General features: G+C 49.5%; 1 protein-coding gene across 9 annotated transcripts in view; it reads left to right on the top strand.

The window, feature by feature from the left end:
- The window catches only part of Large1 (LARGE xylosyl- and glucuronyltransferase 1), a 496,807-nt gene that overhangs the window by 451,805 nt on the left and 19,713 nt on the right, over positions 1–25,289 (top strand). For all 9 annotated transcript variants that reach the window (XM_058574193.1, XM_046429385.2, XM_058574197.1 and 6 more), the window contains 2 exons: positions 9,088–9,251; positions 18,946–19,224. In XM_058574193.1, the coding sequence (XP_058430176.1) occupies positions 9,088–9,251; positions 18,946–19,224 (443 nt within the window). The remainder of the gene's footprint in view (positions 1–9,087; positions 9,252–18,945; positions 19,225–25,289) is intronic.

Raw genomic sequence — 25,289 nt, 5'->3', positions numbered from 1 at the left:
GCCCTCTGTGGGCTCACTTCCTTGTTCATTCTCCCCATGGCATCCACAAAAAGGATCAAACCCACAGAGGGTTTTAATTCAGAAAGACTAATGGTAAAGGAATGATCCGATATATGTTAAAAGTTAAATTATGAAACATATCTGACATCCAACAAGTGCAGAAACCGAAAGACTGGGTACCAGTTTGGAACATTCGGAATTTGCATAGAATTGTAGTCAAGTTGGCATGTGCAGATAACAGCGTTCTACTCCTCAGCCACAGCAGACATCACTAGTTGAGGACTGCACTCTGTGGCCCTGGCCCAGGCTGAAGCACCCCAAAAGCCACACTCCAGGTCATCCGTGCTCATCGCCTCACCCTGGCTCAGTACAGAAGCCCCATGGGCATCCCCGTGCTGGGTATTAGTCACTCGAATCTCCCTGGTGCTACGACAGCTCTGGGCTGTTCCAAGACCTTTTCCTGCTTTCTTCTAGCCTTTGGGAATGGGAGATTTGCTGCAGAGGAAGAGGAAGGGACATACAATCAGCATCTTCACCACAGTGGGAGGGAGGCTTCGTGGGTCACACTGCACAGAGCCCCAGGAGGAGATGAGTTACTTGCTCAAAGTCACACAATCCCTAAAGGATGGGGCCAGCATATGAGACCAGTTCTGCCTAATCTAAAGCCACAAGACCAGTACTGTGCTTCACAGGTACAGGTAGCTGCATATTTGGAAGTCGCATAATAATAATGGCTGGTGATTCCTGGTTCGCCCAATTGTTTTACTTAGTTTTTCTTCCTCTTTAGGTAATCCTGCAGGTATTTGTTATTGTGTCCATATTATCGCAGTAACCACCCCTAAAGCATGCCCTATCCCTCAGGGCTCCTTCCTTCTGTTTTGTTTATAGCCCTTACCACCAATCAAAATATTCATGACATTAATTTTGTTGATTATCCATCAGTTTATCTTTGTGCCTATTGAAGATCTCCTGGCACCTGGTTCCTGATCAAAAAAATAAAAATTTGTTGAATGAATAAACTGTAACAAGGTATTGTCTTGAAGCCTTTGTGGTATGCCAGGATGATCCCCATGTTTGGAATCAGGAAATCCAGCCCTGTGCAAGATCTCTAATTTGGGGTATATTCTAGCATTTTGTAAGTCTCAATTTTCTCACCTGTAAAATAGCCAGTAAGTAAGCCCTCCCAGGCTGTTTTAAGAGAGCTGAAGGGATCAGGGTGGCCAGTGTGCTCCGAGACCTAGGTGGTCATTGTCAGGGGAGTTGGAGGAAAGTTTGGGGGACCTCCCTGACCACCACTCTGAGGTCCTGCTGAGAAGGTGGCGGGCTGGCCCCCTATGCACCGTGTCCCCCATCCTGAGCCCACTAAGGGGAAAGACAACAGTATCACCAAGGCTCAATTAGAAGTTAAAAATAAGACACATAAGAACAGATTCTATAAACACTCCATGTCGTCATCCAGCGCCGCACCGCCAGGAACAGATGGCTGTGTGGAAACAGCTGTGTCCCCGAGGAGCCCTGGAGGAAAACCAGAATGCATTCCTGCTCTCACGTGCAGCCGTATGTCACTGGCTCCTCAATCAGCGGTGGGCAGCAGGGCCCAGGCTGGACAGTGCCCAGAGCCCTGCGACAGGCTGCCCAGGGCTGCTCGCCAGTGACCCTCAGAAGCTCCAGAGCCTGAAGGATGATAGTGTGGCCTCCGAGCCCAGGGAGGGAAGGGAAGAGGAGCCCCAGGGCCAAGAACCTCCCCGGGCAGAAACTGAAACCACAGGCTTTCCCCGGTGGCCCACTGCCTGGCTCCTGTCCAGCTCCAGCCTGCCCCTGGCCCTCTTGCCCGTCCCTTGTGGCCATCTCTGCACACTGGCCAGGTGCTCAACAGAGTTGCTCACTCTCCCTTTTTCCTTTTGTCAGACTCCCCCTCCCCTGAGTGACACCCCCTTCCCCTTTTATTTATGCCTTAGGTCAGAGGCATCTCGGCATAAGATTGCCACACACAACATCTCAGGAGTGCCAGCTGGGGGACTGGAGGCCATCCACGTAAACTCCCTGTGCTCATCTGCAAATGCAAGTGGCAGTGATTCCCGCCTGGTTGACTTAAGAGGACTAAATCAGGAAAGACAGGAGCTTAGGACAACGTGGCACATAGCACATGGCCCCTCCCCAAACCAAGCTGTGTTCATGTTAAGATGACACTGTCACCATTACTGACCCCTCTGCCTCTCCTTCTAAACCACAGGATCAATGGAGGTACAGATACGGGGCTCGTTTCCCATTCCTAGCAGAGGCATAGCGTGAAGCCAGAGCCGATTAATTGTGTGTGATATATGAATACCTGGGACAGAGGACACCATGCCTCGGCCGACCCTGTCTGAGCCTTCACTGAAGAGCCCTGGGTGCAGCCTCCCCGTCCCATGAAAGAATGAAGGGGGTTCATGGTGCTTTCTTGATTAAAAAAAAAAATCCTTTGGGTTCCTGGAACTTGTTGATTAACACACAAAGCAGGTGACCAGGGTCCTTCCCTCCCTCCCCATCGGTGTGATTCAATAAAACTGAACTGCTTTGTGGAGACCACAGGGAATGCCTGGTCAGGTTTCAGGAACCGAGGAGGGGATTCCTGTGCCCTGTTTCCTCATCTTTCTGCCATGGAGAGTGAGGCCAGCCCTGCCTGTCTCAAACAGGTGTGGGGAGGGACAAATCAAACAGTGGAGATGAAGGCCACCAAAAGGTGAAAGTATCATTGAAGGTAGAGGAACTCTCTTGAGTGTTAATTGATTCCCCAGTGTTTCTATCGATTTCTCTAAGACCCAGAGGGAAAAGAAGTCTTCGAGAAGAAACCAAACAAGTGACCTCCTAGACTTCATTTTGTCCCTTGTACTCTGAGGCCATTGCTTCCCGATGAGGGTGCAGTGCCTGTCAAAGTCCACAAGCAGCTGTCAGAGGACTTAGCTTGCTAGAAGTCGTGCTCGCAGCAAGTCCAAATGGGTGCTCCTGTTCAACAGGGGACTCTTCTCCAGGCTCAGACTCAGACTCCTTCCACCTTGTGGCTCTGCCCTCCATGAAGTCCTAGATACTTCTTCTGGATTCTCTTTCTCTGGCTGTCAGCCCAGAAAAAAAAGTGAGCACTGTACCTCAGTGAGGCTCAGAAGTGGTGCCCATGCTAACCCAGGCCAGCCCAAGTTCCATGGACATCAGCCACAGGGTTACCCTAGACTGTAAGGAACTTGGAAATGCAGCCCAGCTGGGTGCCCAGGAAGAGAGAAGGCGGATATTGGTGAGCAGCATGCCTCTGCTACCTTGAGGAATGCAGGTACTGAGTCCTCTTCAGCCCTGCTTGAGGAGTCCTTGTAGTGGTTTGGTGACTGCAAGAACTCGGAACAGATTCACCCAGGTTTGAATCTCAGCTGCTCTGCTCACTCATCATGAAACCCGGAACAAGTGGCCCAGCCTGTCAGAGGATGGGTGTCTTCCTGTCACGACTGATAGGGACCCTAACCTGGGGAGCTGGTTGGATGAAATGAGAGTCCCTGCCAGGCTGGGTGCACATTCCCTGGTCTTTCAGAGTTATTTTTGAATCCCAAACTCTTTGTTTGCACTTTCTCAAGGTCTCAGAGAAAATGAGTGTCAGTGAGATCGGGTCTCAGTTTCCAGTTTTATGCCCATAATCTAAGTCTTTTGCTTTGCCCAGCTGTGAACAGAAGTTCGTTAGGCCAGGAACTGGGACAGACTTCCACCCCTCTACACCCTCTGGCATGTCTATCCATCATTTCCAGCAGCTCAAAGGTCAATCTAGGCCACTGTCCTTAGGGATGGAAGAAAATAAATGCAAACCGCTTAAAGGGCCAATTTCCCTTGAGTCTAAATCTCCCTGTGCCTCAGCTGGCTGCCCAGAGAAGCAATTTAGTAAATGCATTTGATCTCAGGAGAAATCTGTCTTTAGTTTCTGTGACTTGCTTGCCAGGAGCCCCGAGTTCCTCCTGTGGCTGAAGAGCAGAGTAGGGTAGCATTCAAACCCTCTGAAGGAAAGCTGTCCCTGCCACTCTGTCTCTCCAGAGACACTACCCCATCCCTGGGTGAAAGAGAGGCTGATTTTAAGCTGCTAGAGTCTTCCTCTTGAGATAACATCAGCAATAAAAAAGCCTGTATTAGAATCTGAAAAGGCACATAATGTAATCATAGAGCACATTGCTCAGGTTTGCATAGCACTTTACAGTTTACAAAGCACTTTCCCATGCATTAACTCATTTGAGCAAATTGCAGGGAATCAGTTAACTACAGAAAAGTATAAAGGAGCAATAAAATTTATCTTTGAACCCATCACTCAGAGAAAAATCTTTGTTAACCTTATAATGTTCCCTTTGATCTATTTTCTAGCATTTTTTGCTAGTTTGCATTTGTCTGTTTGGGGACCGTAATGCATATACATTTTTATGGCCTGCCTTCTTTACAGAACATTGTACCTTCAGCCTCTCTGACCTTCACGTCTGTCCAGGGAAGAAGTAATTGTGCTGTGAAATGTCCATGGTTTGAAATCCAAAGACTGAGTCTCCGTTTTCTCTTTTGTGTAAGAAATGTGTGCTGAAGGGTTAAACTAATGAAGCAATGCAGCAGAGGATTTTGGCACTGTACCTAGCACATAGTAGGTGTTCTGTCCATAACAGCTGAATATAGGTGACAGTCACAGTAGTGATAAATAATATACCAAAGCCCAGGATGACATCTGCTGGACCTACAGTCTTGCAGACAGGTGTGTCTGGCAGCTTCTCACAGTACCTGGTGTGGTTCCTAGACCCCACCTGTTAAGCACCAGGTGAGCTTGGGAGGTAGATTCTAGAGAATCACATTAGTGGTGCTGCAGAGTTCACAGACAGAGGCCACTTATCCCGCAGGACGCTGGTGACACTTCCTGCCATGGCAAGCTGGCTATGGTAGTTCTGGAAGCTCTTTCCTTGACCACTGCTCCCTGTCTTACCATGCAGGGAGGGGCTGAGCACATCCCACAGAGGCTTGCTGACCTCACCTGGTGCTCCAGAGGTTCCAGGCTCAGGGGATTCAGAGATGAGTCAGGTTCAGCCCTTACCTGAGCCCACCACTGCACAACTGCTCTCTAGAAAATGGCTCTGCAACCCACTGACCTTGGGGTGTCTTTTCCCCTGATGGAAGGAATGTGTGCACATGTGTGTGTGTGTGTGCGTGTGTGTGTGTGTGTGTGTGTGTAAAGCCCCGTAGACACATGCATTTTTCATCCCCTGGTCATTAGTGTTCTTTCCCACACTGAGGATAATCCCCAGGTCAGGGAGAGCCCCTGTCTCCACAGACACCTGCCTGCCTGCCCTTCCAGGCACATGGCCCCCCACTTTCCCTCTCTTCTGTTCATAGATCTGGAAGCCATGTGTATACCTTTGTGAACACATTCAAAATACAAAACAAAACCAAGGGAAGAAGACAATGAGCCCCTCTCTTGCAAAAAGAGTTTCGCAGATGTCTGTTTTCTGAATGGGAATGGTGGTCTTTTCTCTTTTGCAGCTCGGGTGAGGGAGAGGACATCAGTGGGTTAAGTTTCCTCCTGGGAGGTGACATAATGGTTTCTAGTCACAGTTGAGTTCCTCAAGGAGACAGGCTTGGCTACACTGCCTGCTCTTCATGAATCAGAGTGTCACCCGACTCAGCCAGCCCTGCATCCCCCAGGCCCTTGACATACAGTCTACTTCAGGTGTCATCAGGCCCAGGTGTCTCCCCTCCTACTAGTGTCCTAATAACTGTGATAGCAGGTGATGTCTGATGAGTCACTCCTTTTACCCAAACACTGAGCTTTTTGCACACAGCATCTCTCACCATCCCCTGGTACCATCGCCATCCCCCTTTTACAGTTAAGGAAATCAAAGCTGGGTAAGGTTAATAACCCACCCACCTGCCTGCAGTGGTCAGGCAGGAGAGGCATCTCCATCTGAGGCCTGGGGAGCATCTTTCCTGGAAAGGAGCCAGGTGGTGGAGGGGCGAAGACCAGCTTTGACCTCCCCGAGTGACCTTGGGAATCTGAAACGGCCTTCCCCACCATCAAGGCATCTTTGGTGTGTCACTGGTGGGCACCAAAGGGAATGAGTAGGTACACACTCTCAGATTCCCCTAGCAGAGCTTGGTGCCTGTTTGTCTCTCCAAAATCTTTTCAGCCATCACAGACCCTTGAACTGCAAATAGCAGGCAAAGAGTGGATTTAGGGAACGGACTTATTTGTCACCTTCTGTGCACATAATTAGAGGACATGGGAGGAAACTGGAGGGATGGGTCTTCCCCATGATCCCAGTCTTCTTGTCTGCAGATACTTTTCATGCATGCAACACATGGGTATGGAGCACTTCCAAGAGTGAAGTGTCACTGTGTCACCAAGGTAGTTGCCCTCAAATAATTGCAGTTCAAGTTGACAAATGCTTTCATGGAGCCATGGTGCAGTTGTTCTTGGAGCACAGAAAAGAAAGATCATGGAACCGGGCACAGCCAGCAAAGGTCTCAGAGAGACGGTATATTACATTGTCTGTGCTAAATTTTGAAAGGTAAATAGAAGGTCCCTAGGTGTAGAAGAGTAGGGTGGGGTGAAGGAGGGCCAGCAGCGGGGAAAGAACATGACATGGAAGAAAGTCAGAAATGTGGAGGGAAACAGGTTTGGAATCACAGGGAAGATCCTTGATGGGAGTACTGAATATGTGGGGGTGACAGGCAGAGAAAGCTGTGTGTGAGTGTCCCCAAGGAAATTGGGATTTAGTCCTACATTAATATGTAGGACTTTGATAAGGGGTCAGCTGGCTCATAGGATCTTAGCTGCACTGAGACTTCCAGCTCCTGGTCTTATAGCTGGGCATGGTGTCACACGCCTGTAATCCCAGTGGCTCAGGAGGCTGAGACAGGAAGATTAGGAAAGCCAGTCCCAGCAACTTAGTGAGGTCCCCATCCACTCAGTGAGACCCTGTCTCTAAATAAAGTAGTTTAAAAAGGGCTCAGTTGTTCAGTGCCCCTGGGTTCAATCCCTCAAACCAAAAAAGAAAAAAAAAAGTTGGCATAGGGGAATCTTCAAATGGGCAAGGCCATCAAGTTGACTTGAAAAGTTGGATAATATCCCTGATTGCAGTCTTTTCATTGGTAAAAATTTTAAAGGTAGCCTATAACATCCCATAGACACTAGATCTCAACAGATTCCCCAAGGAGCATCTGGAAATATGGGACTACATTTGGGTTTACAGAGCCATCTGTAGAGGCTATGAGCATTTACCCTTGAAAGACTCAGGAGAGCAACTATCCTTAGATAGGTGGTGCAGACCCTGCAATGTAAAAGGGCCCCCCACACAATGCTAATTTACATTATTAGGTTTCTGTTCCTCAAACCCCATAAAACCTCAATGACCCAAGACATGTTTGTTGGAGCAGAATTGTTGATCTTGACAGGACCCATCACATGACTGGGGCAATTGAGGAGAATGTACCCTGCCCCAGCTGTCAGTCCTCTTGGGGCAAGCTAGTCTAGACCTTTTCTCTTGACTGTGGTAGAAGTGCAAGAATTGCATGCATTTTCTCTTGAAGGCTCACCTCAGAATGGGAATGACATTGATCCCTTGCATTCTTTTAGCAAAAGCCCATCACAGGTCCAGTTCACATTCAATGGATGGGGAGATAGACCCAGTCTCTGTCATAAGCCCCACTGCAAAGGGTAGGATACTGTGGGGAAAGGAATGAAGAATTAGAGCAATTAATAGAATCATCCACCCCAGCACGACTCTTAAGAAATGACGTCATAGCATGATTTAACAAGGCTGTGGCCTTAACTGTTAGAAAACCATACAGAAGCAAGTTAATGTATGGTGGGTTTGAAATTTAAAAAAATAAAAGCATCTCCTTGGAAAAACATTATTCCTTCTACTCCTTTCAGCCAGATTGGTAACTCTAGACATATAAACTTTAGTCTATATTCAACTGTATGTATCAAGTGATGGAGAAGGCGGATGTAATAGAAGAAACATAGGAACCAATTGTGTGAACGTTGGCAAATTATTGTTTTATAGAAGTCAATTATACTGAAATACAAACTGCATGCAACAGGCCCCACTGTTCTTAGTCTGCCACTAGGCAAGCGTCCCCAAATGTGTGCAACCAGGTTACCATCATGCCAGTTGGGATGTGGGTCATTTCCATCACCCTTAAAGCTCCCTTGCTCTTCCCAGGCCTTCTCTCCACACTCCACATCTGCACATCCCGTTTCTATCATTGAGGATGAGCTTTGAACCCAGTTTTGTTGTGTTTTTGTTTTTGTTTTTGTTTTTAATTCCAGTTGTTCATCTGTAACCCAGGTGCCCTCATCCTGTGGTTATTGGTTGCTGTGGGGTGTAGCGAGAGGGTATGGCCTGGGCAGCCGCATCTGCATATCAGTGTTTGCATATCTCATGAGCATCCAGGCTCCTGGGTAGCAGGGCCAGCCTGCTGTCTCCACCAGTCCAGGTAGGAGGAAGTAGAGCTGAAGACTTCTGCAAACAGATTAATGAAGTGAGAATTTCTTAGAGTTAGGGAAAAAAGAGAGAAGAGAAAAAAAAAAGTGGTTGTTTTGATGTTGATTAAACTTAGGTAAAATTAAACAAAAATAAGAGTTTTGTTTATATATTTGTTTGGTTTGTTTTACAATATTTGGCCCAAAGATTGAAATCTGTAGCCCTAGGGGAAGAAAAGCATCAGGTCACATGGAGGTCCCTCCTGTGTGGGTTTTTCTCCTCATTGAACTTTCTCCCTGTTATCGTTTTTGGTTGTTCTTCTGGGTCACCTAGTTTACAGGGAACAGTGGCAGGTTATACCTTTGTCAGTGAGCATGACCATTGCTCCTAGCTAAGTGGGGCTCAGCCCTCAGATGGTGAGGCTTTTGTCCTCGTGATCACCTTTTTGAAATTAGATTCAATCTCTGGGGAAAAGAAGATGGAGATTCTTCCTGCATCTGCCAAACCACCAACAAGGCCCCAATATGTGATAAACTCTGAGAGGGCAGAGCGTGCTGGCAGCACGCGGGCCCCTTGGAGCATTTATTCTCGTCCCCAAGCCCTGTGCCCTCCTGCCTTGCAGCTCCAGAAGCAGCTGTCGGAGCTCGATGAGGACGACCTGTGCTATGAGTTCCGGCGAGAGCGCTTCACCGTGCACCGCACCCACCTGTACTTCCTGCACTACGAGTACGAGCCAGCTGCAGACGGCACCGACGTCACCCTGGTTGCCCAGCTCTCCATGGACAGGTATGGCCAAGCGGGAGATGGCCTCACAAGCTTAGGATAAGATAGGGCCAGGCTGGTGTCTCAGCCCCTCCCCCACTGCTGCTGTTGGCTGTGCATCGTAGGGAGGGCTGATTCTTTGGAAGTAAAGCCCTACTCAAATTCATTGCTGGTGGGACTGCAAATTGGTGTAGCCAATATGGGAAGCAGTATGGAGAACCCTTGGAAAGCTGGGAATGGAACCACCCCCCAGCTATCCCACTCCTTGGTCTATACCCAAAGGACTTAAAATCAGCATACCTCAGGGACACAGTCACATCAATGTTTATAGCAGCACAATTCACAATAGCTAAACTGTGGAACCAACCTAGATGCCTTTAAGTAGATGAATGGATAAAAAAAATGTGGTGTATACACAATGGAATATTATTCAGCATTAAAAGAGAATTAAATCATGGCATTTGCAGGTAAATGGATGGAGTTGGAGAAGATAATGCTGAGTCAAGTTTGCCAATCCCAAAAAATCAAATGCCAAATGTTTACTCTGATTTAAGGCTGCTGATTCATAATGGGGGGAGGGGTGGGCATGGGAGGATTAGATCAACTCTAGATAGGGCAGAGGGAAAAAGGGAAGGGGGGAGGGGAGGGGCATGGGGGTTGGAAAGACGGTGGAATGAGATGGACATTATTACCCTAAGTACATGCATGAAGACAGGAATGGTGTGACTCTACTTTGTATACAACCAGAGACGTAAAAATTGTGCTCTATATGTGTACTATGAATTGAAATGCATTCTGCTGTCATATATAACAAATTAAAATTTTAAAAAATGAAAAAATTTGGGGAGGGGATGTGCAGACTGGAGCCCCAGGGAGGTATTTGCTATTCCTTTTCCATGTATGTGAATGGATGCAACAAACCTTCGTCCAGCGTTGCCAACAGTACTGAGCCTGGCCCTTATATAATGTGCAGTCTGATGCGACATTTCTCAATCTTGGCCTTGGACAAACTGAACCACGTGGGAGCTTTTATAGCAAATTCACATCCAGGGGCCATGGCAGACCCATTACTTAAGAATCTTTGTGGAGGTGGAGTCCTTGGCGTTGTTTGCTTTAATCTTGTGGATTACAGCCAAGGCAAGAGGCATAAGTAGCAATAACAATTAAATAAAATTATAATTTTAATAAGTGCTTTGCAGGAACAGGGACAGATAACACGAATGGCATGTTGGGGGACCTTCTTTAGGCAATATGGTTAGGGGGCATCATCTCTGAGGAGAGGACATTGCTATAGAGACCTGGAGAGACTCAGCACATGCATTGCTGAGAGAAGAGCCTTCCAGGCAGACAGCCGAACAAGTGCAAAGCCCCCATGGAAGGAAGGGATTCTGCATATTCAAAAACCTGGCAGAGATCAAGGGAAGTTTCAGGAGATTGGGAGGAAGGTGTCATGGGATAAGATATGGAACACTGGGTGTTCGTAAAATATTTGGATTTTATTCAAAGTACAGTAAGAAGTTATTGAAGAAATTCATGCAATCAATCATGTGATCTAACTCATATTTTTTAAGCCATCTCTTTGGATGCCAGGAGGTGGGTGGACGTGAAGCGTCACGGCCGGTCACTCAGCCCCACACAGCTCTAAGCAGGGCCAGTGCTTCCCCCGTCCTCAGTGTTCTCATCTCCAAGTCCATGTGATCACACAGCCCATATAAGTGTCTTCGTACTCATGTGCCAGGGCTCTGGGGCTGGGAATATCTGTATGAAGACCCTGTCCCTGCCACTTAGGACTCAGGCAGGGTATTTGTTTCTTATTGTCATGTAAGAAATTACCACCCACGTAGAAACTCAAGAAAACACATGTTTATTACCATACAGTTTCTGTGGGTCAGGAGCCTGGAGGCACTTCCCGCAGGGTCCTCTGCTCAGGGTCTTGAAGTCAAGATGTTGGCTGGGGCTGTGAGGTCATCTGGGAGGAGTCAGCCACTTGGAAGCTCCTTCACACTTTGTTAGAGTCCGGTTCTAGGACTGAGGTTCCTGTTTCCTTGCTGGCTATTGACTGAGGTCCTTCTTAGATCTGGAAGCTTCTGTCAGGTCCTAGCCACGTGGCCCTCTCACAGCATGGCCAGCTGAGAATCTGTCCCTCATGTTCCCAGGTCCTGCCCATACCCAAGGGGAAGGGATTCAACAGGGTGTGTACACCAGGAGGTGGAAATCTCAGAGGCCCTCTTAGAGTCCTGCCGGCTGTGGCTGTGGCAGATAAATAGGTCCTGTGACAGAGATCCCTGAGTTCTGAGTGCCCTGCAGGAGGCAGGGGAGGCACTGGCAAGTGCCATGAAACCTACAGGAGGATCCCCGCCCCCCAGGGATGGAGAAAGGAAGACCCGGGGCGTGTGTCAGAGGGAAGGTGTCACCTGAGCCGAGCTGGGGTGGGTGGACTGAAGGTACGGCACATGAAAGGAAGGAAGGAAGGTTCTCCAAGGAGGCACACGCAGCACTGTGTGGTTGGGGCTCAGGGAAGAGGAGGGAGGAAGGGGGAGGAGCTCAGCCAGGTGGGCAGTGGGGAAACCAGAGCAGGTAGCCAGGCCTCGTGGCTCAAGTCTGTCAGGCACCCGCGATGCCCCACAGGCACCTGACCTAGACCAGTGTCCTGGAGTCACACCCCGACTTCCCGTGTCCCTTTGCCTTCTACCCACCTTTCAGTGCGGCTGTCTAAGCTCCCCCACCCTCCGCCCCTCAGTAAGTCACCTGGCCACACCAGCCCTGTCTTCCCCCGTGTGCCTCCTCCCCCTCCTCCACGTCTCTCACAATGAGTGTAAGATCTGACCTCCTCATGTGAGTGTCCAATGACGGTCGATAGCCTCCAGGTCCCCAGTACCTGAGGCTCAGATACCTCAGCCTGCACAATCCAGTGAGCCCTGCCTAAGCCCAGGTTCCCATCTCTCCCAGCACTGGGGGTTCTCCCCTGCCCCACCCGCACCTCCCCATAATGCATTTGGATTAAGAGCAAAACATTCGAAGTCAAGATTAATGGCCTGTGGCCACCAAAGAAATTGGACATGCTTTCTAATCTGAGTAAACAGTGGCATTGCCATGAAGAAATTCATGCAATCAATCAGTGATCCCTTAGCATCAGACACTGAGGGTTCTTTCACGCCTCTGCCACCTTTTGAGTTTGACCTTTGGACAGTCACTTCATCTAAGCCTCAGTTTCCTCCTCGGTAATCTGGGAATGGTAATAATATCTTCATTGTCATCATCTCTAAGGTCCTTGTGAAGATCAAATGAGAACGCAAACCCAGCACTTAGCCCCAACGTACATTCCGCAGTGACAACAGAACTTGTGACCAAACTCAGTGCTGGGTAGAAAGGCACTAGACCTTGGGACGAGGAGCTCTGGTTCACACTCCACCTGCTCTTTCTGTCCTCAGCTGACGATCCTGACTTAGTATCTTTGGGTCTCTGTCTTCTTCTCCTATAAGACAGGGTTGAAAATACTCACCCCCCGGGGTCCTGGTTAGGATTAAATGAGAGAGTCTGACAGCCCTTGGTGCGTATTTAGCATCAGGTAGAGATGGCATGCACGTGAGCCTCCTGTGGAGGCAGGTAGGAGAGGGAGGGAAAGTAAATAAGAAAGACCTGGACTTAGAGTCCAGCTGTGCCCCTTCCTAACTGTGTGTGCTTGCGCCAGGTACTTGCCTTTTTGAATCTCACTTTATCTGCAAAGTGACGGTGATACTGTCGAGCTCAGGGATTGTTATCTAGATGCTCTAAAATAAGAGGATGTAAAATGTCCAGTAAGTAGTTGACATTTCATCCTGTGTCTTCACCTCATTGTTGGCTATACACTTTGCTGTTTGGGATTCACACATCAGCAGAAGGAAAATGTGTTCAGTTAACAACCCAGACTCATCCTTTTTACACACTTACTATCAGTAGACGAATATCAGGAAACCAAGCCTCTCCTCCCAGTGCAAAGGGAAGCACCCCCCACCCCAGCCTGGGCCAGTGGTGATCCTGGCAGGACCTTTCTTGCATTCATTCAAAGAAATCCCTGGTCCCCTGTCTGTCTGCAGCAAGCGCTGGTCACAGGGCCTCCCTTCCCAAAGCACACACATGCCAAGCATAGCAGATGCCTGCTACCCCCAATTCACGGTAACAAGTACTGCCATCCAGGCAATACCTCAGAGAACCCAAGGAATTGTAGGTCCCTCTGACAGACACTGAGCAGGACATGCTCAGAAATTCTAAGAGCACACGGCGGTGCAGTGGGAGAAATTCCCCAGCCTTCTGTGCTGCACATCCAATTATGATACAGCATGCTGACTGGTGCCTGTTGGATTGATTTTTAATTTGGGAAACACTTCGGGTGTGTTTGTAAACCTTTGAGTCAGAAGTAGCCCTACGTGAATGCCACAATAAATTAGGGGAGTCAACAGGCCGCCCCCATGCCGTCTCCCTGCAGATTTCCACTCAGAGAGAATGAGTGTCACTGGCCACGCCATGGTGCCGGCATCTCTGTCAGTCACTCCGTGGGGAGGGCTTCTGTCCTCTGACACCTGGCCAGGGGGAGACACTCGTTCTCTGGTGTCCCGTTGTCAAAGTTGTTGAAGAACTAACCACCATTGAAGGTATCGTCTGACTGATGGATGTCCTCTCTGCTTTTCGCAAAAAAGAGAGACCAGAAATACAAGTTCTTGGGTTTGGCCCAGACCTCCTGAACCAGAACCTCCAGTGTGTGGGGGGAGGTCTTTTTAAATGAACCACTAATCAGACCAGTGTTGGGAAGCCCCAGCCCTTTTCTGAGAGTGAAAAGTACTTCTCCCTGTGATGGTCAGCGTGCTCTTTGAAGCATTTAAATCTGGTCCCAGCCCTGAAGTCCCCGGTGATCCCCACTGCATTTAGAACAGGGAGCCCACTGCCCACGTGACCTTCAAGGCCCAGCCAGACGCCTGCTCCTCTCCCACACACAGTCCGTCCCACTGGCCCAGCTTCTTGCTTGACTGAGCTGGACTCACTTTTGCTGCAGGTTGTTCTGGGCAGCTCACCCCGGACATTCACAATCTGGCTCCTGCTCCTTATGTAGGTGTCTTGGGCCATCCTGCCTACTATTAAAAAAAAAAAAAAATTCCAGAAGCACATTTCTCACAGCTCTGGAGGCTGGCAAGTCCAAGGATAAGGTGCTGGCAGACCCAGAGTCTGGGGAGAGCCCATGTTCTGGCTGATGGATGGCTGAGTCTCCAACTCTATTCTCAAGTGGTGTAAGGGGAAGGGTGCCCTGTGGGGCCTCTGTATGAGGGCATTAGGAACCTAGCCTTCCCAAAGGTCCCACCTCCTAATGCCATCACCGTAGGGTTAGGATTCCTACCTAGTAGAAGTTTGAGTTAGACACCAGTAGACACACAGAGCTCTAGATCTCAAATGTCACCTGGAGAGGGCCTTCCTAGGCCAGCCCACACAGCCACTGTCTGTCCTGTTGTCTCTCTACTCTCTCAGTTCCATCTGGATTGAACTGAGTTTGGTTTGCTTATTGTCTCCTCCCTGGAACACAAGACCCAGACGTCCAGGAACCTTGTCTGTCTAGCATCCAGACACATTGGAGATGATAAATATTTGTCGGGTGAATGCCTGTTTGAAAGGCAAAGATGGAACCCCAAGGGAAATTATGGCTGTCTTATGCTGAGCACCTGCTATATGTCTAGCTGCATCTCATTTAGGGGTCAACTCCACTTAGATATTGTATCAGTTACCCATTGCTGCTTAACAAGCTATCCTGCCCTAGGAGCTTAAGATGACCACCCTAGTGAACTCAGGATTCCGTGGCTGGGCAGCTTGGCCTGTGCTTAGCTGGACCCATCCAGGCATCTGCTGTCAACCTGGGTAACTCTTCTGCAGGTTGTCTGGCTATTAAGCCAGGTCCCTGGGGATACCTAGATGTCATCTAGCAAGGTGGTGGGGGCTTGTTCGCATAGTGGTAGTCACAAGGTTTCCAAAGGACCAAGCCCTGCTGTACCCGCACATTTTAAAACCTCTGTTAATGTAATGTTTGCTAATGTCCCTCAGACTGAAGCAAGCGAGGTGGGGCCAGGCCAGGGTCAGTGTGGGAGAGTCTTCCCAAAGGATGTGAATAGAGAAGAATGATTTATAGCTATTTTGTAAGCTATTCTGTCCCATGAACATTGGTAGAAACTGAAGCTCCAAGCTCAGAGCTCTTGCCCATGTGTTCTGACCCAGCACAGGGGTCAAATCCAGGACTGTCTGACCCCAGAACCCAGAGTTGCAAGCTATGATCGTGTCCCAGGCAGCATCTCTTGCTGCAGTGTACCTGAGGGGCATGGGCCAGCTGGTAGGGTGAGCGTGTCCCATTGCAACAGAAGCCAGGGAGGCCCACAGATGCTCTGGAGTCCCAGCCAACCCTGGCCATTAGGTTTCTCCCTGCCTGCTTCTTAGTAAGCTAAAGACTGTGTATGTTCAGCTTTCCATCTTAGTGGGGCTCCCCAGAGTAGACCCACCAGACACCGGAGACTTTGCCTTCTCCTCCCCAGCAGGAAGCAGCGGTGGGCTCTGTGGGAAGCGGAAAGGAGCTGGGTGAGTCCGCCCCTCTGGATTCTAGAGTTGGCTAATCCATCGGCTCCTCCTGTTCTCTTGAGCAAGTCGCACCCCCTCTGTGAAACTTACCTCTTTCCTCTTTCATCATGAAAATGGCCCAGGCAAAAAAAAGAAAAAAATCTCAAAGCTCCTTTCCAAATGGACAGTTCTGTGGTTTTAGAATTGATCTCTGTCTCCTGAAATCTGCACTGGCTCAGCCCTCGCTGTGCCGAGCACTCTGTCTTCCTGTCGAGGGGACCGGAGAAAGATGGGCACCGAGCTCCACACAGCAAGAGCTGCAGGGGCGCCCCTCCCAGAACAGATGTGGAGAGAAACAGCCCACGAGGAGCAGCCAGTGGTGGGTCTTGGAGGCCGCCCCCAAGAGGGTCCGGGGAGGAGGAAGGAATGGATAGAAGTTGACATCAAGGGAGGAGGGCCCTCTTCTGAGGGGAAACACGCAATGAAGGGAAGAGATTTGGGGGGCATTGTCCTCAACCTAACACCCATTCTTACCAGCTGATGACCTGGGCTTTGAGGTCAGGAAGACCTCCACCCATCTCCTGCACCTGACAGCTGCATGACTTGAAAGAATTGATTTACCTCCTCGCCTGCAAAACAGGGATCAGAGTCTCAATTCTGTAGAGTTCCTATGGCCATCAGATATGATAAGAGCCACAATGTGGGTGGCACCTGGCAAGTAGGAAGTAAGGGGGACGGATTGATCTGTGGTTGTCACAGTTTCCATGTTGTCCTTGTTGGGAACCTGAGGTTGTCTCTGTTGTCCCCATCCTGGCAAGTTTGATTCTTAGAGAGAAAATGTTGGAGAGGGCTGGCGGCTTGGAAGACATGTGGGTTGTGTCGTCTGCACACACACTCCTGGCTGAGGTTCCACGGGACGCACCTGACACCATTTCCCATAAAGCTCAACTTAATCTTTCATGAATGGCACCGTTCTCCTGAGAACCTTCAGTAGCTTCCTGCATTCTCCTGTGCTCTCAGCAGAGCTTGGCAGACGGGCTGTGCCCGGTAGGCTTGCTGCCTGCTTAGAAAACAGAGTCAAAACCCCAGTGAGTAGAAGAATCCACAGCAAAGCCGCCCTCTCCCCTGCTCAGTCCAATGACCTCCTTCCCCTGACACACACCAACAGTCTGCATGCGAGAAACGGTTCTTGCCCTTTTACTCTCCTGCTCACAACAGATTTGTGCAAATAGATCTCCCTGGAAGTACGGAGTCCACCATTGTACACAGATGAAGCTGAGGCACGGGGAGATCATTCAAAATTCCAGACCCTCAAGCCCAGGAGAGAACAGGGCCCGACAGTGGAGGCTCAAGGCCAGGGTCAGCGAGCTGAGGCATCCTGCAAAATGCTACCTTCACAAGGTGACTCGGTTGGTTTGGTTAGTGGACGTAATCAAGGGTGAGAAATGGAGGGCATTTTACTCTGGTGAGTGTCTCAGTCTTCCATACTGGAAAAGGGGGCAAATCTAGGCGATACCAGAGTTACTGAGAGAAAACTCTGGAAGTCCAGAGAGAAAGCCATCGACAGGAGATAGGTGTGCCCATTTTCTTTGGTTTGGAAGCGTGGAAATGCATGGAATCTCTTTCTTGGTAATCGTCTGAATAAAGTGGACAGACATCCGACCAGAAGACTTCTGGTCTTGTAACCTCTTTCTGGAAAGAGGGAAAAATTAAAATAGGCTTTTGCTGTCTCTTTAAACCATAGATTTTGTGTACCAGGCATTTCTGATGCCTTTGAGGGGATAAAGAAAAAAGAAAAAGAAAGCAGAAGAAAAATCCTCATAGATTTCTTTTCAAACCTGTCCCCAGAACACTCCTGTGAGAAGCTCCTTTTGTTTCTTCCTCTGGCCTCTGTTCTCCCCACTTCCCTTGGCCCAGAGCCTTCTGGTAGCCTTGTGAACTTGGCCTCCAGGCAGTAAGCGCCCTGAACAGTGAAGACATTACCCCAGGTGCCCTTGGGTTCCCAACATTCACACGTCCTTCTGTTCCCTTTGCCAAACACCCAGGGTTATTATTTCTCAGTCACTTCAAGCCCCATCAAGGTCCCTGTCTACACATCTCTGGTGGATAGGTCCAAGAATCTGAGCTGGAGCCTCAGGTCCATTATTAGGAAACTGGGGAGAAGAGCTGTGCTGGGAGAATTCTGGAAGGCGCCTGGCGTGTAGGGACGCATCCATAACTCTAGCTGTTTCTCATGTTCTCCCTCTCATGTTGGTTTTGGTGCTCCTTGTCAGGCAGTGCCCTCCGTTAGTCTAAATCTTCTGTGGCCGTTCACTGCTTTAGATCAGTGGAGCCGTTTTCCATCTTGACTGAGAGAGGAGAGGTATAAGAGTTTGGGCTGGATGAGGATCTTTGGATAGTTTACTATTGTCACAGCCCACCCCTTGGCATTAGTCTGTTTTCTGTTGCTATAATAAAATAGCTGAGGCTGGGTAGTTCTAAAGAAGAGGATTACTTAACTCAGAGTTTTAGAGGCTACATGTCAAATCCAAGATGAGGAGGCCTCATCTTGTCAGCCTCTGGTGACAGTTCCTTTGACAATATCACAAGATGGCCAAGAAGCAGGAAGGAAATGGCTCTGTGCAGAAGAGTGAGCATTCCCATGGTGAGACTAAAGACAGAGGATCCAGGGCTCAGGATAACTGTTCTTCTAAAACACTTTCATGGGAACTTGCCAAGGAGCCATGAAAAGTACATTAATTCATTCCCAGGGCCCACCCCCAGTGACCTAGCCACCTCCCACTAGGCCCCCGCCTCTGGAAGATTCCACACCTGAACACTACCACATTGGAAACCCAGCTTCCAGGGCATGAAGGTTTGGGGGCAAGCACTTCCAAAACCATGGCACCATTGAAAAGAGGAGCCTGGGGCTTGTGTGCAAGGTGACTTTTGCTATCCTGTGTTCAGCGGGAAGCAGAAGACGAGAACCAGCGTGGCAGATGTTTTATGTCTATTTATGGGTAAGAGAACTGAGTGGGTAATATTCCGAGACCAGTTCAGATTTGAAGCTGATGGTCCGCCTGTGGGTGGATGGAGGTGGAGGCCCACAGGAGGCCTGCAGATGATTCAGGGATGGGCCAGGTCCTCACACCCGCCTCCCTTTCTCTTCCAGGCTCCAGATGCTGGAGGCCATCTGCAAACACTGGGAGGGACCCATCAGTCTGGCCCTCTACCTGTCGGATGCTGAGGCCCAGCAGTTCCTCCGCTACGCCCAGGGCTCCGAGGTGCTCATGAGCCGCCACAACGTGGGCTACCACATTGTGTACAAGGAGGGCCAGTTCTACCCTGTGAACCTCCTGCGCAACGTGGCCATGAAGCACATCAGCACCCCCTACACGTTCCTGTCGGACATCGACTTCCTGCCCATGTACGGGCTCTATGAGTACCTCAGGTAAGGACCTGCTGGGCCGGCACTGCCCACTCTGCTCCTGGAGCTGGAAGGCTTGTAGGGTCGTGCGGGGCCGGAACAGAAGCCCCTTAGGATCCTGCTCTAGTCAAGTGCTTTCATAGATGGGGCAGCTGAGGTCAAGAACGGGGTACGGCCTGCCTGGTCACCCAGAGGTAGAACTCCTGCCTGCCAGGTGTGGGAGATCCAGGAGGCGGTTGTCCCGGGGAACAGCCTGGAGCCCGAGTTTGCATGATGAAGTGTCAGTTGGGTCTAGGAAGCATCCTGTCTCCCATCTAATGCTCTTTCTATAGCATCTCTGAAAACACACTGTCCCTCTTCCAATTTTGGATCAGACAGCCTTCACGTAACCGTTCTAAAAAGATCACTGCCTATTCTTTAAAACAAATCTAAGTGATAATGATGCCTAACATCAATTGAAGTGCTTGCCGGGTGCCAGAAGCTGTTCTGAGTGCCTGGCAAGTCAGATCTCACCCCCCCACCCCCCACCCTGCCGCAAACCCTGCCTCAGGTAGAACAAGACTAAGCCACTGGCCCAAGGTGACACAGGAGCAACGGGGCAGCTGGGGTCAGAACCTAGACCCTGACTAGACCCATGTGCCTAATCATCTCGAGGCCGTCTCTGGATCTCCAATGTCCTTTTCTAACTGTCCCCGCCTAGAAGGACAAACGTCCAGCCGCTGGAGAAAGCCGTGACGGAGAGCTGCTTGGCTGTGGTGACGAGTGGCATTTATTACATAATAACAAACAGCATGAACTGAAAGACACTACAATTCATATAGCCCAAGGTTCCATTCCCTAGGTACAGATGCACCAACCACAGTTTTAAAGAATCCGCCTCTCCCTACTGTCATTCTTCAGTATGCGTTACCTCCACTACCAGGGCAGTGCTTGCCTGGCTCCTAGGTACCATGAGGTGGTTTGCATCTCTTATCTTGTTGGATCCAAAAGCATGCATACCTCCCCCATTTTCTAGGGGTAGCAGTGAGGCTCAGAGAGGCCAAATCCCCTGCTCAAGTCCAAGGGTTGTGTCAGGATTTGAACCAGGGTCTGTCGGATTCCAGGTTTGAAGGCCATGTTGCTGCTCTGGGGTTTCTGACTGTCCAAAACAATGTGATTTGGCAGGATGTGATTTCTTTCTCTCTTTTTCTCTGGCCTGCCCTCCTTCCATCCATCTCTGTCTCTCTTTCCCTGTCCCTCCCAACCCCTTCCTGTCTCTGTGCCTCTCTCTTAAAAGATCTCCAACATTCTTTAAACCTTTTGTGCTTCAGCCGAAGCACGGGTTTCACATCAGCAGCCTCCCTGCCCTGCTCTCTCCAGAGCAAGGAAGGCAGCCTGTGTCCAGCCACTGGACTGGGTTTATTTCCAGGGTCACGTTGGGGTTTCATAGCATCAGCCCCTCTTGTGAGCAGGGAGGAGCCCCTCTCGGGCTCTTTGATAATAGCAGAGTGGGCAGCACCCGGACATCTTGGAGGCAGGCAGGTGGAGCACAGAGCTCTGTGAACCGGGACTCCTGGCTGTACCAGGCTCTTAAGAAATGGAGTTTTTCCCCAGCTCAGGCTCCTGCTGGGACTCTGAATCCCAGTGTGTGGGTTGAGGGTGCCCCCATGTGGTCACCTCTGTTGCTGCAGCTTCTGAAACCTCCAGATTCCAGAGATGGAAGGAACAGATACGTGGGAGAAGAGTGTGGCCCAATACCACCAACACCCCCCACCCCCGACCTGGACCCATCAAAGAGAGGCTTTTAGGACTGGACCCTGCCCATCACCACTTTCTAGGCTCTTCTTAAGAAGCACCTGGAAGCCTTCACTCTGATGAGTTGAAAGGGAACAGGCCCCATTCCATCAACACTGTGGTCTTGACTCTCCAAGGGCTGTTTTATGACTTTGCCTCATGGGCATCATGTTTAAAAACACGTATACAAGAGCAGACATGTATGTTTTCCCCTTGGGCTTTACTGATCCGAGACCCTAACTGATGATCAACATCTTATTCAATTTGAGGTAATTAATATTGCCTTTTAATTAACATTTTTGCTTAATGCAGAATCGCTGGAGGTTGCAGTTCGGCCACCTTATCCCAGGTGCCTGTGGTTCCCCTCAGGGGGTTTGAAATACTGCAAATTGCTCCTAGATTCAATTATTGTCTAAGCAGACCTCCCAAGAATACTGAGCACAACCTAGTAGGGAGACCATAGACTCTCCACTGCCATATGGAATTCCTGCTCCAGGGGACCAGGACTGAAGTTAGGCAGTCCTGCAGAGGACCTGGGAATCTGCATTTCCACATAAGACTTTTAATATCAGCAACTTACTAAAAATAAGTTTTTAATGCTGCTAAGCCAGACCATACATGTCCCCAGGCTGCAGTGAACCTGCCCCCCGCTCCTCCAGGCCACCAGTCTGTGACCTCTGACCTGGACATTCCCTAGGCACTGAATTTAAGGAAACAGTAAGGGACATGATTCTATCAGAAGCCCTAAATAAGCATCTACTGTCCATTTCCTTTGAAGGCCACTATATTGACTGGTAATTGGCTTGGGAAGAATTTTTTCTAGTATTTGGGAAGGATTTATTTCTGATCCATATATTATCAGTAGATATATCCTGACAATAGCAGAATTATATCACTGGTTGGGGATGAGGTTAGGGATGCTGTTAGCTATGGTGCTCAGGGGGGCCAGCAGATCCCCTAATTGACTGACTTCTTCAGCACTGATATCTGACAAAACGCTAGACCCAGATTTTGTGAAGATATGACTAACAAAAATGATGGTTACAATGAATTGAGCTTTGACCAAGTGCCGGAAGCTTGGTTTCCATCGCCTGTACTCTGATACTTCTCTATGCAGTGGTCACCAAACCAAGGCCCCAGAAAGCTTAGTCTTATTGTGAGAGGAAACCGTGGACTTCTGTCTACCCAGCCTGCGCAGAAGGAGCCAGATCACTCTCAAACCCCACAATACGGAGCAGGCTAACCAGCAGCCCTCTGGCTGCACCCCCAGACACTTGCTCATGTCACCCTTCTTGAGGTCCTCCCTGGTTTCCAAAAAAAGTTCAGCACCGTAGCTCTCTGAGCGGTTGCCTAGCAACCAGCTAATATTTCAGCAAAAACAAACAGTTCAATCGGAAAATAATGAAATCAGCTCTATTCAGGGACAGAGCTGCAGAATTTCACTAAAATCTCTCTTCCACGCCTTCTCCCGTTTCTGCTAACGAATGAGCTTGTAGACGTGCGGCTCGCACTTCTGTTTATAGAAATGTCCACTGGAGTTCAGCGGGTGTGGCCAAATCACACAGACCTGCATTTGAACCCAGATCCTCGATACTTTCCAAGAATGTGATGTGGGCCACTTCTGACCCACCTTTTCTCAATTAATCCAGGAGCTGGTAATAGCCTCTTGCAGGGTCAGTGCTCAACAGCTAGTTTTCTGTCACACGGCTTCTTCACAGCACTTAGTATTGGACTCCTTTTCCAGGCCCCAGTACCTACCCTTGTAAACTGCCCGCCACCTTCCAAACAGCCGAGGTAACTGCATGGAACCATTTGACATTTTCACTCCCTGGAATGAGAACTATATACAAATGGCCCCTGACCTATGACAGCTCAGTGTACATTTTTTTTAACTCTACAAGGTTGCAAAAACAGTATGCAGTCAGTAGAAACCTTGCTGCACGTTTTGAATTTCAGTCTTTTCCAGGAGGAGTGATGCACAGTCTGCTTCTCTCTCCTGATTCTGGGGGGACCACGAGCTGCAGCCCCCAGTTATAAGGGGAACCACCAGTCTCCTCAGTGTGCTGTGTGGCTACGCTATGACATCCAGGACGCTAGGTGTAGAGAATGTATTTTCCACTTTCCACATTTCAACTCATATTGGGGTCTGTCAGGTCGTAACGCCATTGTAAATGCTCCTTACTCAGCATTGACTTGGCCTTGGGAATGGTACTTGACATCCCTCACTTGACATCCCTCTGTGAGATGGGGATAATACTGTTTCTTCCCTCATAGAGACTTGGAAAGCACCTAGCAGTGCCCAGAACATTCTTCTTTCCATGAGCAGCCATTGCCTCCCTGCGATGGCCATGCACTATTCTGGGCCATGGAACAGTGGACAGAACAGTGGACAGAAGGGCAACAATAATGCTATTGTTCTCATCACCATTAGAGATGCAGAGATAAAAGATACAGGACCCCAGTCTAACAGCAGATGGCCCAATGCGGCCAGGTGGGACAGGTCTCAGGAAGAGCTGCTAGTTGAGATCGAGCTTGAAGATCACTGGTTCAAATGTCATGAGACACATTTGAGGGTCACTGAAGCCACTGGTGTGGTTGAAGTTCCAGAATGACAGGGATATCAGGAATGGGACATCTCAGCCAAGAGTGACCTCAACCATGGACTGGGGCACATTTCTAGCCTCTTCCACCTGCAGAATCCTCATCTCTGATCAGTGCTTTAAAGCTTCAAGAGTCTCTGCTATCCACGCTGATTCTGTTTTTTAGGGAACACACGTGCCACACTGGCAGGGATGGTGTTGCACAGTGTTTCTGTAAGAACAACGAGTCAGTGAGTCAGTTTTATTCTGTGCTAGGCAGGAGGGCATCTGGCCAACCCCCATTCACATTTTCCCAGGCACACGATGGCTGCTCCGTCAATTCTTAAGTGAGTGCAAAAATGTGAACAAGGCCAGGTGGAAGTGGCGCCAAGTGAGATTTACTGGCTGCCTTCCAAGAGACGTTACCAGGTGGCCTTTCCTTGGGTTACTTTGTTATTTTAATTCTGCTATATCTGTGGCATTTAACGTTTATTGAGCACTTACTATGTGCCAAGCACTGTGATAAGCACTTTTGTGTGTATTTTATCATTTAACATTACCACGGTTCATTTTACACAAGAGGATGTTCATGCTAGGCCTCACATTCAAGGGCGCAGCACCACTAAGTAGGCACCTGGCTTGCTCTGGGCTCATCCAGAGGTGTCTGTGCCTAGCCTCCTGGTGGGCCCATATCCCACTTCACCCTGGTGGCCATCATCGTCATCACAGCTTACCTTTACCAGGGATAGCCTGGGCATCTGGGAACTCTCTTAACCTTTATACGAGAGGTTCCATGTTATCCTTATGAAAATCCACAGCACGCAGACACTGATGCTTACCCCGACTCAGAGGAGAAAACTGTGGCTCAAAGTTGTAACTTGTTCAAGGGTTCAAGCTGGTAGGTGTCCAGATGGGATAGGAATCCAGGCGATCTGTCCCCGAGCTACCCTCCTGTCACCTCCCGTGACCTACAGGCGGCGTTGAACATTGCTGGTGCTTAGGGTGCTTCCTGGGATGTACTAGTTCCTCGTGTAAACACTGGACAGTGGGGGCATTTAGTAGGGTGTTGAGCATTGCGTGAGGTGAGGAGACAGAGTCTACAGCGCAGAGCTGGAAACTCGGGCAAGTGCTCAACAAATTGCAACTTGTACTGTTATTTCTGAAATTTGCCCCCAAAAGCTTATTCTTAGTTCCTCCTTCTCGCCTTCCCCTCTCTGACTCACAGGTTCTGCCTCTGGCTAAGTTCAAGCCATCTGTTTAGAAACCAGATCTTACAGGGGCCAGGAAGCCCCTCCTGCTCACAGGGGACTGTGCCCCTGTCTGCCCTCATCTGCTGCGTGCCTATTTTGCAGTTACCCCCTCTGTAGGAAGCCTCCCTCACTTATGAGTCTTACCTGTTGTCCCCAAGTACCTCCTGAGTCCTGGCTGCCAGCTCATCTCCTAGGCAACTCTCCCAGTAGCTGAGCAAACTCTTACCTGGCCTCCACGTTGGAGGGTGTGAAGGAGGATGAGGAGGCTGTGCCAAGTCCTGCCTCCACAGTCCCCTGCACAGACAATAGGCACAACCCCGCTCTGCGCCTTCCTTCCTCTGCCTCTGGATTCCCGCCCTGAGGTGGGTTTCTGGGGCCTCAAAGGTGTGGTGCAGAAGGTTCCCACCATACTGGGGGGAGCCGTGCTTAGATCAAGCACCACTGAAGCTGGGCAGAGCTCCAGCTACAGGGGACAGCTAGAGACAAG

Source organism: Marmota monax, unplaced genomic scaffold (assembly GCF_021218885.2).
Source record: "Marmota monax isolate L192 unplaced genomic scaffold, Marmota_monax_Labrador192_F-V1.1 WCK01_AAM20220418_F8-fsc00051, whole genome shotgun sequence".
Taxonomy (NCBI): Eukaryota; Metazoa; Chordata; class Mammalia; order Rodentia; family Sciuridae; genus Marmota; species Marmota monax.
This window is presented reverse-complemented; position numbering and strand designations above follow the sequence as displayed.